The sequence below is a fragment of the Merops nubicus genome, unplaced genomic scaffold, assembly GCF_000691845.1.
Source record: "Merops nubicus isolate BGI_N331 unplaced genomic scaffold, ASM69184v1 scaffold8021, whole genome shotgun sequence".
Classification (NCBI taxonomy): Eukaryota; Metazoa; Chordata; class Aves; order Coraciiformes; family Meropidae; genus Merops; species Merops nubicus.
Genome location: NW_008586161.1, coordinates 39169 through 51596, shown reverse-complemented (window position 1 = coordinate 51596; position 12428 = coordinate 39169). Strand labels below are relative to the sequence as shown.

Below are 12428 nucleotides of genomic sequence, written 5' to 3'. Positions count from 1 at the left end.
GGAAGCATCGCCATTTTGTTTCGGGCGATGGCGACTGTGGTGCTCTGGAGGTGGGGAGTTTAGTGCGGGCCCGGCCTTCTGGGGGACTCGCTTCTCGGACAGTCGTTGTTGCTGCGAGTTTCCTCCTCCTCGCCGCATCCCCTGGTGATGTACGGAGGGGTCGGGGGTTCTCGACGAACGGCAGAAGAAGCAGACACGACTTTTTTTAGCCGTCCCCGGGCCCCCCGGAGGAGGTGGAGGAGGAGGAGGAGGAGGTGGGAATAGCCGTGTGGAGCTGCTGGTGTTCGGCTATGCCTGCAAGCTGTTTCGAGATGATGAGAAGGCTCAGTACCAGGAGCAGGGGCGACACCTTATTCCTTGGATGGGAGACCCCAAGATCATGATCGATAGGTCGGTGTAACACAACCCCCAGACTCTGCTGCGAGACCTCCTGTTATAGCCTCTTTCTCTTCCTCCCCTTATGCTGTGGGCAAGTGAGGGCGGGGGTTGAACAAAGGGCTCACTCCGGCAGACGTGCGGGGATCTTCTTCGCTGGCAGAGTTGGAGGGCAGCTCTTCCTGGTAGAGTGCTTTGAGTGCTGCTTTTGTAACGCTGCAGGGCCGTCCCCCCGGCAGCGGGACCTTGGTGTTCCCCGCTCTGGCAGTGTTGGGAGGTTCCCCTCCTTCTGACAGGTAGGGTTTACAGGGTGGAGTGGAGACTGGGAATGATCTGTTCCTTTTCAGTGCAAACCACAAGCATCATCTTTTCTCACTTGGAAACCAAGGGAGCCTTATTATAGGGGAGTATTTATTAGCCAGTTTGTATGTTCTCTTAGCGAGAAAGGTGCAGTGTGGGGAGTGGATTTGTTCACCTTAGAACAAATGAGATTTTCTTATTTCTTATGTAATCTGACTACAGGCTCTTGGTGGTGTACCCCAAAAGTAGTTCTTGGCCTAATTACTTTTGCCTTGTGCCATGATTCACTGTATTAGACTTTGGTTTTGGGTGCTTGCTGCTCAAATCTTACGTCAGGGGTGGCTTGTTTTGATTGTTTGGCAGTAGGTTCATGACCAGAGAAAGCAATAGAATCTGCTTTGCTGTTTCTTGTGGTCTCTAAGTTGTTTCAGCAGTGCAGGGCGGAACTTAGAATTGATTTCACTCAGAATGAGTTTTCTGAATGTTTTCTGGAGAGAGGTAAAATAGGTGGTCAGGTTGGGTATATTTGAGTGCAGCACTGAAAGCACAGTTTGATAAGAGTTGTGGCTGACCCTGAAAACCTTAGTGGGAAAGATGGATTTTGGTTTGAGAAGGATCACATGACATACTGCAGATGTTTGTTCCCTCAATTTCATCATTGCTTTTGTGCTTATACATGATTTTTCTTGTTTTGATTTAACAAGTGGATTTGGCTTGGAAAGAAAGATCACTAAGGAATGTCTTTCCATTTCCATCCATAAGACTGGAGAAAAAAAAATGCCCTTGCACTACTTTGGGGTTTATGCTTTAATGATTAAATTAATTTGTTAAGTTGAAATAAAGGCAGAGACACATAAAAACAATCATAAATGGTTGTAGCTATGTTTAGTTTTTTACTTACATGAGGATAGAAGTGCTGTAACGCACACTTCTGATCCAGATCACTTTTGTGACAGATTTCATTAGTGGCTAGAGGCCATTTTTATGGTCCTGTGCAACAGTAACCCAATTTACAGCTCTTAGAGAAATCGTTGGGAACAAAGCTCAGTATGTGCATATAGGTACATGTAATACTGGAAACTCTCACTAACATACAGTTGTAAGGAAAGGGAGCTTGCAATGACTAATCTTACAGACTCCTTTAGAAGCTTAGGTTCATTCTGTCTCCAGCAGCAGGAAGTCTTCATTTTCACCATTTTGAGAGAAGCCTATTGCTGTGACAAGACATGGGTTGAAGTTTGCCTGTGGACAGAGCTTGGTTAACCAGACCTACGTGTTTCATTAACTTTTTGCTATAAGAGTATTTACTTTCTTTGTTTTTGGTCTAGCGAGTTGGCACAAGTCAAGAGTTGTGTGTGGGAAGACACCTCAGCGGAGTGGAGTTTTCTGTCACTTTACTTTTCAATCAGTTTCTCTCACTGATGCATAAACATTATCCCAATGCAGTGCTTCTCCTGCAAATGAAACTCTTTCTGCCTAGTAGAAAGGAACTGTACGCCATTGATCTTTGCCGTTTTCACGGTGAACCTCCTTAAATTGCATGTATATGTGACTGTTCCTATGTATGTGTGTCTCTCTATCACATAACCCAGAACTTATTTCCTCAGCCAAATGGCTAGGGGCCGAGCCTAGCCATGATTTTACCTCCAATGGACGCAAGTTTCTATGGTGAAGATCTCTGCTGAGAGTTCGGGACTAGCAGAAAGAAGCGAGGAAATTTCGGCCGTTTGGTTCTTACGGATAGGTATTTATGGATTCGGGTTTGTGTGAATGTAAGCTATTTGACTTTCCAGAAAAACGTATTTTGCAAGTGCCATTGATTGGTTGGTTGAAGCACGTACGGTAAGAGCTGTTAAGGAAATGGATCCCACTTTTAACTATTAATGGATACCTTTGCCTTTAATTGTAATAATTTATTAGTTTCTTTGAGAGGAATTTAGACTATTAAATTTTCGATAGTTGGTGACAAATGATTAGCAAAATTAAATGTAACTTCTAAAAGGAAATATGCTTTAACGTATAAATACCTTTTTTTTTTTTTTTTCATTTTTAAGGGGTAAGTATTTAAATAGTCACATAAACCCAAGCCCTAAGTTTTTTGCATTGACCAACTCTTTCGTCTTGCAGGTACGATGGGCGTGGTCACCTACATGACCTCTCTGAATATGATGCTGAATATTCCACGTGGAACAGAGATTATCAGTTGTCTGAAGAGGAGGCTAGAATAGAAGCCCTCTGTGATGAAGAGAGGTATTTAGCCTTGCATACGGACTTGCTTGAGGAGGAGGCGAGGCAAGGTATTGCTCAAGGAAATTTCCTCAGTTTAGCACATGTTTAAATAAATAATTATGAAATCAAATTTACTCCTAATTTTATACTCTCTTTTTCTGATGTTATCTTGACAGTACCCAGTGGATTCGAAAAACGGGAGTCTTTGCGTATGTGAGAGGACCTCAGGATAGCTTAAATATAGAGCCACACAGAAATTGCCCAGATTCTGAGGCCAGACTGGGATTTCAGACCCAAAAAAACTCAAAATAAACACATTCTGCTTCATTTTTAGTGTTTTATGAGTGAAATTCTATGCTGTCTTATGCAGGATTACATTAGAGTGTTTTAACCCGCAGCCTTTACTTCTTCAGGAAGAAATAAATGGTCAGCACATGTATGTGCTGTGTTTTTCTGATCAGTTTTTAATGAAAATGTAAATGATTAGGTGAAAACTTCTCATTTAAAAAAAATAAAGTAAGAATATATTACTACTTTTTTCTTAAAAGAAATCAACTTTTAAATATGTTCTAATGGTTGCTAATTGCATCTTTATTCAAGAGGAGGAATATAAAAGACTGAGTGAAGCACTGGCAGAGGATGGTACTTATAATGCAGTGGGATTCCATTATGGCAGTGATTATTATGACCCTTCAGAACCCACTGAAGAGGAGGAGCATCAGCCTGCAAAACAAAAAGGTAAGGGGTGAAAATAGCAAGGGTTAATTGAGGAGAACGTAGCACCTCTGTGTGTCTCTCACTTGCAGCTGAGCATTGAGAACATTTTATTAAAATGCAAGTAAAAAAAAAAAATCTCAAAGCATTTCAGCAAAGTCTTCATGGAAATGTGCAGCTGAGTTTTTTCAGATTTTCCCCTTGATAGGCTTAAATGTTTTCCTGCTATGCCACAGTCAATACTACATTAGTCAGGATAGGAAATGTAATTCTGCTGTCTTGCAGGTTCTTACTCAGAAAAAAAATAGTGATTCACCACATGGCTATCTGTTAACACTTTTTTGGTCAAGAAGGAAAAGATCATTACAGCCTAGGCAGAATAGTAATTAATGAGAATATATGTTTGGTTTTTTTTCCCAGTTTAGATTTTGTCATCTTAATTATAAACAAGTCTGTCTTCAACACAGAGTGCCCTTCTGTGTAATCATAAAAAGTGCAGAATTCAGGTTCCCATGTTCCTATCTTTAATTACAATAACTTTGCATTTTTAACATGAAGTCTTGAGGAAGCTTTCAAGCTTTGTTGAAGTGTCTTAGTGAATTTAGGATTGTTTAACAGTTGGGCTGTCTAACTACATGTTAGGGGGTTACCGTGGTTTGAGATGTGCTGTTTTTACAAGCTATGTGCTACGATGCAGGAACGTTTTAGGTGCTAAAGCTTGTTTCGTGGTTCTTGCTGCTGTGTGAGAGAGGTTGCATCAGGGCAACGTCCATGCTGCTTGTTGCATGCTACCAGGGGTTTCTCCTGTGCTCTTGAGCACTGATGCTGAATTGCATTGTCTCTTCTGGGGTTTATTTAATCTGTTTTATTTCCTTTTGTCTCGTAGATTCCATAACGGAATTTACATAAAGTGTAAATGATGTAAAGTTCTCTTTACATATTTGTAGTGTTTGGTGCCAGGGGTGTTTTTTATGTGTGGATCTGTGTGTATATATAGGGATAAGCCTACTGAAAAACTGGAGGTGGTAGAGAAGAACATGTTTGTAGTTTGGGTTCCACATCTTATTTTACTGCATAGAAGTTAAAAGGTGAATGCCCTTTCTCTTCTGGTCACTCAAAAGGAAACCTGAACCCCACAGCATGTCTGTATTGTAGGTGGCCTTTGCAAAACCTAGTGAAAGTGTGCCATAACGTTACAGAATCTACCTTTGATCCAGTGTATAAGGAGAAGTAAAAATTCAGGTTTCATTTGGTAACAGAGCTGTCACGAGTTCGACTTGTGTCTGGGTTGCTCTGCATTGTGTTCTTGCCTAGAATGATGAGATATCTAGAATAATGTATTTCAACCTTAATGAAGTCACATTTTTAGGAATAATGCTAGAATGTGACAGCTTAGTGATTGGGAAGGAGAGATACATCTACCCAGTCTTCCAACGAGTTAATATTTAGTTAATTAATATTTGATGCATTGCAGAAGTTTGGTGTTAAACTATTATGAAACCTTGCAGTGCAATGTGTGAATTGTCAGTGTTACTGACAAGAAATAGGGATTCTCATAGCAGGTCATTGGGACACTGGCTCAGTTGTGAGCTTTCCTAACAAGCTCTTTATCTTCTAGAAAACTTTTTGTAATGATGGATAACAAAGGAGCATTTTCTAGTAACACTTTGATAGTACTTGGAGAGGAATAAGTACTTTGAGCAGATGTGAGGTAGAAATGTATGTTTTGCTGTAGTTGAACTGTACAGACTTTTAATAGGTTGTTATATGGTAACAATTTCCAGCAACACAGGACTATAAATGGTTAACATTCATTTTTTATAACCCACAGCAGAGTAACATCCAGTATTGAAAGATGCAGGTGACAGTAATGTGAATTACAAGCTCTAGTTCTGTGAACACTTCAAGTGTTAGCTGGGGCTGCTTTGAAACAATCCTGTTCTGCTTTGTCTGCTGCTTCTTCCTCCTTTCTTTGATACTAAAATTTGTGTGTGCCTTTGTGGAGTTAAACTGTTTGAGTCCATTTTAGAAAAAAAACCCTACCTGCTAGACAGCAGTGAAAAAGTTAACTCTGTCTTGCCACGGGTAAGAGCTTTATGCAGCAGTTGCTGTGACATCTCATGCATGTAGGCTCTGCTGCTGTGTCCATAGATCCCATAGCCAGGTTTTCATGCAGTTGTGCTGTCTAATTTGTTAGGATAAAACTGGAATACATTTTGTTTTAAAGTTGGTAGAATTGATGGTACTAAAAGTTACTTTAAAAAGTAAACTTTCTACTTCAATTACAAAAATCAGTGAAGCAAAGTGTTTTCAGAGGAACGCTTCTGTTACACCAAATAAGGCTATAATACCAATTGGCCTTTATAACTATTCTAGATGATTAGTTCATATCCAAATATTTAAGAGATTTATCATATGTTAAACAATGTAAAAGGAACCATACCAGCTTTAGATGGTGTCATTATTTATTTTAATTAATTATTAAGGCAGCTACTCCTTTATCTCTGTAGGTGATGAAAGTGGATTTCAGCCTCCCTATTGCACTCCTGTACAAGTTTTGTTAGGGTTAAGAAGCTGATGAGAATACTTAGGTTTGTTTGCATAGGTTGAAATGGTTCGTTAACAGGGAATTCATTCAGATGGACGAGGTGGATGGGTTAGAGACACTGAATACCTGTAATATTTGAATCGCTGTTAGGAAAGGATTCACTCAGTGCATTGAAAATGATTCTTAATTTTTTGTGGATTTTCTTGGAAAATGAATGTTCTTCAGTTTGATTTGACACTTGTTTGTCTTCAGCACTCTAGTCAGGGCTGAGGTTTATAGGATTTTATTCTTCCTAATCCCTCTATTAAGACATAATTTATGCACTCTTAAACTACACATAGCACCAGGGAGAAGAACCATATTTAAATGTCTTCACCACAGATGCTGGTTGTGATTTTATTTGATAAATTCCTTAATTGCATATCCTTTTAGATATACTTCAGTAATTTTTTGTGAACATTTGAGTACTTGGACATGTTTTATCGTATAATGTTGTATTCTGTCATTTGTTTTAGAAACAGTTCAGACAGAAAATGTAGAAGAAAATGAAGAACCTTTTGTTGCCCCTCCAGGACTGAACGTACCTTCTGATGTGGAACTGGTATGTCTGTACATTTAATGCAGCCTCCATTTATGTCAGTTTTCAAGGAGTCTGTGGTGCTTTTTTGGTTTGGTTTGTTCTGTTTTCTTTCCATTCATTAACTTTAGTGTGATCCATTTAAAATTATTATAGAATAACAGCTTAATTTCAAATGTTTTCTTGAATTCTTGAGTTCTGTCACTTCTCTTGAATCTTGTTTTTCACGCTGAAATTATTGCAGTGCTTCTGCTAAGTGCATTTAGTATCACTTCTGGTATTATTTTAGATAATGCAGAAAAAAAGGCAGTTTCTTGGAATGGAAGCTTATGGAGATGTCAAGGTTGACATTCCAAATGCAATGGACCATTAAACCAAAAGATGGCTTCTGTTCAAGGTTTTATTTTCTGGATTCTTTGTAACTGAGTCCCAGTCTGAACGGAGTAGGAAGTGATCAAATCTAAGGGCTGTGTTTGGCTCTCCCGTTCAAGGAGAAAAGCAATAGTTTATTTCTAGCAAATTCTGAAATAACATAAGAGCATTAGAATATGTAAGTTCCTTTCTTCACATGATGTTACCAGAGTTTGCTACACAGCAAGGTGTAAACTTAACAGCTTGTGTAGTTTTACTGAAGGAAGCTGAAGAGTTGCCTGCTTGTTTACAGTTGTAACCATGAGGATTTTCAATTTATCTCAAGTTTCAAAAAAGATGCTGGGAATTGAGATGATTTTCTTTCTCCAATACATCATCACAAAAGTGTTAATTTGTATTTGCGTTGCCTTCTCAGCTTGAGAACCTTGGCCAGTAAAGATTCAAAGCTTTCTGTTAGAATAATAGTGAACACAAGGTATTTGTATAATAGTGGGTTTTTTTACTTCATTAACTTTTAATTGGAACTTTTATCCTGTCGGGTTTTTATATGCAATAAGAGCTATATAACAAATCTGCAACACTAGAGACTCTAATTTTGCTTCCTCTGCTTTTCTTTACAATCTTACACATTTATTTAGTGAAGTGTTTACAGACCTACTTCTGAATTCAGGGAAGATTTTTATACGCTGCTGCCTTTAAGTTATGACTTATACTTCAGTCTTAGAATAAGAACATTGGGTTCTCAGTGAGGAGATGCTTATTTAGTATTTGGATGCTGCTTCCAAAAAGTAACTGCTGTGAAGGAATATTTGCTGGTTTAGATAGCTGCTTTGCTTGAATTTTATTCTGAAACTTAAGCTATATTTTTACATGGAAGTTGCAGAATGTGGCGTGGGGCTTATGGAAGTAATTTCTCAGTCAACTATTGAACTCTAAATGTGTTTTTGAATAAACAGAAAGCATATGTGGACGTTTTGGGGGTTGATTTTAAAAAGAACAACCCAAAATGTCTAGACAGACTGAAAACAATGTGTATTTGACCTTGGATTGTGGGAATTTTTTTTTTTTTAATAAGCTTTTATTTGTTATTGTTCTAGTCAAACCATTCAGTTTTAGTCTAAAAAGTATTTATTCTGTATTTCTTAATTGAATTGCTGTGAAGGATGGAAGCCTGGTAAATTATTGATGGGCTTTCACAGGCATGTTGAAAAATTACTTTTCACTCTACCCAGTTCCTATTTAAAAAAGAAAATAGAAGGGAAATAAATCAAAAATTCCATTGCCATGATGTTGATCCTCAACTGACTAGAAACAGTGTACAGATACGTTACTCGTTAGTATAAATGACAGAGGGCTGTTCTAGGTCTCTTCTGAGTTTTCTGCTAATTAAAAGACATGGCACTTGTTGATGGTCATGGTGAGGGGAGGATACTTGTAAATGTTGAATCATTTTGAGGGGGAAACTGCTGCTTGGAAATAGTGTAAAATTTGAGAATCGGCTTGCCAACTTGCAGACTTTGTTCACAGCCTGCAAAGTGCAGTTCAGTAAGGACAGGTATGAAATAGTTGCTGTAATACAGAGCAATCCAAAAAGCAGATGTTAAATGAACACTACTGAAAAAAACATCCAGAGGCTGTAGAGAGCTGTTGAATGTTCAGCTTATGACAACACCAGCTGCAGCAGTAATGTGTGATTCTGGAACTTTAAATGCAAGGATGCAGGAGGTCTTCCACTGCTTAAAACTGTTGACATAAATTAAAATTGCATATTAAGAAGCATGTGGACACCATGGAAGGGGGCCATAAAAGGAAGTTGTCAGTTGAACTTATGAGGAGAGATTGAAAATTGCTTTGTTTTCTCCAGATGAGAATGTTGAGAGGCAACAAAAGACTTAGCAGGCTTACTGCAGATTGGGGGACAGTTCCTTAACTTGTAGTGGGGGAGACTCATGTAAAGCTTTTAATTACAGTACTAATTAAAGATTGGAACAGAATATCTGACTATATGATAGCACTTGGGGCATTTGGAATATTTTTCAGAAGGGTTTTTTCTCTGCTCTGGCAAGTAAACTTACTTTCAGAAGTTCTAACAGTTCTCAGTGTAAATGTTTAATGTTTTTATTAAATGTAATAGTAAACTAGAATATTTCTATACTATCTGCATCTCTGTTTGCCATTTACTGTTTTTCATTTTGTGAAGTTTCTAAACTTTTGTAGATCAGTGCTGTTTAGTAATCTTAGAAGTCAAGTAAAAGCATATTAATACTCATAGTGTCTGTTTTTCAGAGCTGTACCAGAGTTATATATAGTAACTGATACTATAAAGTGGTATCAGTTTAAAATTCAGACCAGATAGTAACTTTGAGTATAATCTTTTTTGAGCTTCCTTGCCTATTTGTAGCTTTGTTTCTGAATCTCTCTGCCTTAAGTGTAACTTGATGTATGATTAAATAGTGAAACTGACAATCCACAAAACGTTACCAGTTTGCTGAGAACCTCATTGCCTCTAATTAAAACAGTCTTCAGCAGTGTTTTAAAGGGACAAATAAAACTTTAAACAACTAATTATTTGCCATATTGTTGTTCTAAAGCATCCAGTTGGCTGAAAATAATTTCCAAAAATACGCTGCTTGATCCCATTCAGACTTTTTCCCTCAACAGAGCACCACTTGCCTTGTGTGCTTCTCATCTTCTGAAAAAAAGATTTTTCTGAGATTTACAATGTATGTCTGTATCTAGACCAATAAAAATGCAAAGCTAAAATGAATCATTAATGATTCACTTCAGCCTTTGTAGGCACACAAAGTATGTGTTTCTACAGTTTATTGAGCACAAGACAAAACAGAGCTATCCGAGTATGAAATTAAAGACAGTGAATGATGAAGTTCACTCACTCTTTAACTATATTCTTGTTCTTTTAACTTCTTGGTTTTGACATGGCAGTGCTCCTTTGATTGGATTTCAGGAATGTAAATGCTGCTTAACTTTATTAATTTTCATTTTTCTTTCATTGCTGAAGTGTTCAATGACTCTTTATGGGAATGTGACAGCACATTCTTTTGTTGGTCTTAAGATGCAACATGTTCCTTCCTAGCAAGTGCATACTAACAAGGCATTCTAGTTAGGGAGCAGTATTTGCACATTCAGTGATTACAGAATGAAGGACTGCTGTTGGGGGGAAGACCAAATGTTGAGTCTTCAGAGCATCTTGAGGAACTGGAAGGTAGGGCCACTTTAACTTGGCACCACCGTGTCAAGAAACACATCTGTCTACTTGTCTTGTGCCAGCAGAAGTGGCTTAAAAGATTTTTTTTGGCTACATCATACTCAAGCAGGATTTGTTCCCATCATCGGTTTGGTGTGCAGTGGCAAAAATAGTCATGCTGGTGGAAGGAGAGGATCTTGCAAAAGGAAGTGAATGAGCAGCTAGGGAAGATGGGGACTGGTGATTTTTTTTAGTGTTTGATACCTTTCACTAGTTGTAACTGAGTTTCTAGAGAAAGCTGAGAAGAGGGGCAGCAAACTATTGCGCTTTCTAATTCCCTCTGGAGTTCTAAAACCCTTTACAGGCTGTTTATGAGAATATAAATATATGTTCTTTTATTCCCACAGCCACCAACAGCAAAAATGCACGCGATTATAGAGCGAACCGCAAACTTTGTCTGCAAGCAGGGAGCACAGTTTGAGATCATGCTGAAAGCCAAGCAAGCACGGAACTCCCAGTTTGACTTCCTGAGATTCGATCACTACCTCAATCCTTACTACAAGTTCATCCAGAAGGCCATGAAGGAGGGGCGGTACGCTGCGCCCTCGGAGAACAAAGCGGACGAGAAGAAACGTAAGTGCCTGCTTCTCAAATCCATGGCTCCAGAGTGTGAGTCCCTGAGACATCCACTGCTCTGTTCTGGTGTCGTAGCCATATCTTCTTGGTGCCTTGCAATGGCGGTGCTCTTACCCTGCAGCTGAGATTGATGTGGTGATTCAAAATTCTGCTTAAATTGGAGGAGATTTTTAAGAGAGAAGATTGTTCTGGGAAACTTTCAGATATAAGAGTTACTATGATCTTGGAGCTTTTAGAAATGCTTGTGTAGCTCTAGCTCAACAGAAAGTTTCTCTGTGCATTTTGTTTTATTTATGGCTAGGATTATCTTGTATCTGTTTTCTTTGAATAAGAGATTCATGAAAACAGTTGTTTTTTAAGAGTGCATGTTTGTCCTGTACCATCTTTCTCTCCCGAGACAAATCCATAGCAAACCCAGATAAAATTCAAACATTGCTTTTATTTAGACTCAAAAGTCAAATCTGAGGAAGAAGATGATGATGACGACGATGATGATGGAAATTATCTGCATCCAAGTCTCTTTGCATCTAAAAAATGCAGTAGGCTTGAAGAGCTTATGAAGGTACTTATCCCTATTAGAATTACGTTCTACCTTGTAAAACATTGATACGTGGGCACAGAAATTCTAATATGTAGGTGTTAAGATCTTTTGTTAGCAAAGATTATTTTTTTCCTCCTTTCATTTTTCCATTTGTAAGGAATTACATTTCTATTTTTGATGCACTCTGATATTGAGGGCATCACTCAAGGATTTATTCCACAGAACCTGTATAGAAGCTGAACAGATTAAGATATTTAATGCCTTCTAGATTTTAGTAGATAAAATGTTGGCATAAAGTAATAGTTGCAGCAAATAACATTTTGGCAGAATGTACTACTCATTAAATGTAGATTTTCCTGGATGTGTTAGATATTTTTGTTTCCTGCATTGAACAGAGTGGAGCAAGGGAAATGACAGATGGCTGTACACATTTGAGGCTTTCAGAGCAATGGCAGTGGTGCTGCCTGATATTTAGACAAGTCAGGTTCAGTGTCTTAGCCCAGCCTTGACAGTAAACAAATAATAGCCACTTTTTTTTTTTTTTAATATCATGGATTTCTGTTCACATGAAAGTAGCTTTCGTTTTGTTTTTCACTAGTTTTCAAGAAGTTGATTCTGAATGTGAGAGCTATAAAACCAGTAACTTCAGTGTTTGGACAATATTATTGATGTCTATTACCACAGATAAATTTGCTTTCTAAATCAGGTTGATGCTATCGTGCTTTAAATACATATTTCAAATTTTAATCTCTTTTTTTTTTCTTATCTCAAACTTTTTCTTCAGCCTTTGAAGGTGGTAGACCCTGATCATCCACTCGCAGCACTGGTGCGCAAAGCACAATCAGATAACAGCTCATCTACACCACAGTCAACAGATGGGGCAGCTGTACAGACGTCACAAGCAGAATATTCTTCTGATTGTAAGTGTGTT

At 38.3% G+C, this 12428-nt stretch overlaps 1 protein-coding gene across 1 annotated transcript in view; it reads left to right on the top strand.

Moving 5' to 3' along the window:
- The first annotated feature begins 29 nt into the window (after positions 1–29).
- SFSWAP (splicing factor, suppressor of white-apricot family) overlaps positions 30–12428 on the top strand; it is a 48717-nt gene continuing 36318 nt past the window's right edge. The window contains 8 exon segments of the mRNA XM_008948555.1: positions 30–197; positions 199–390; positions 2803–2972; positions 3505–3642; positions 6682–6767; positions 10728–10953; positions 11403–11518; positions 12282–12417. Of these exon segments, the coding sequence (XP_008946803.1) occupies positions 148–197; positions 199–390; positions 2803–2972; positions 3505–3642; positions 6682–6767; positions 10728–10953; positions 11403–11518; positions 12282–12417 (1114 nt within the window). The 5' untranslated portion in view covers positions 30–147.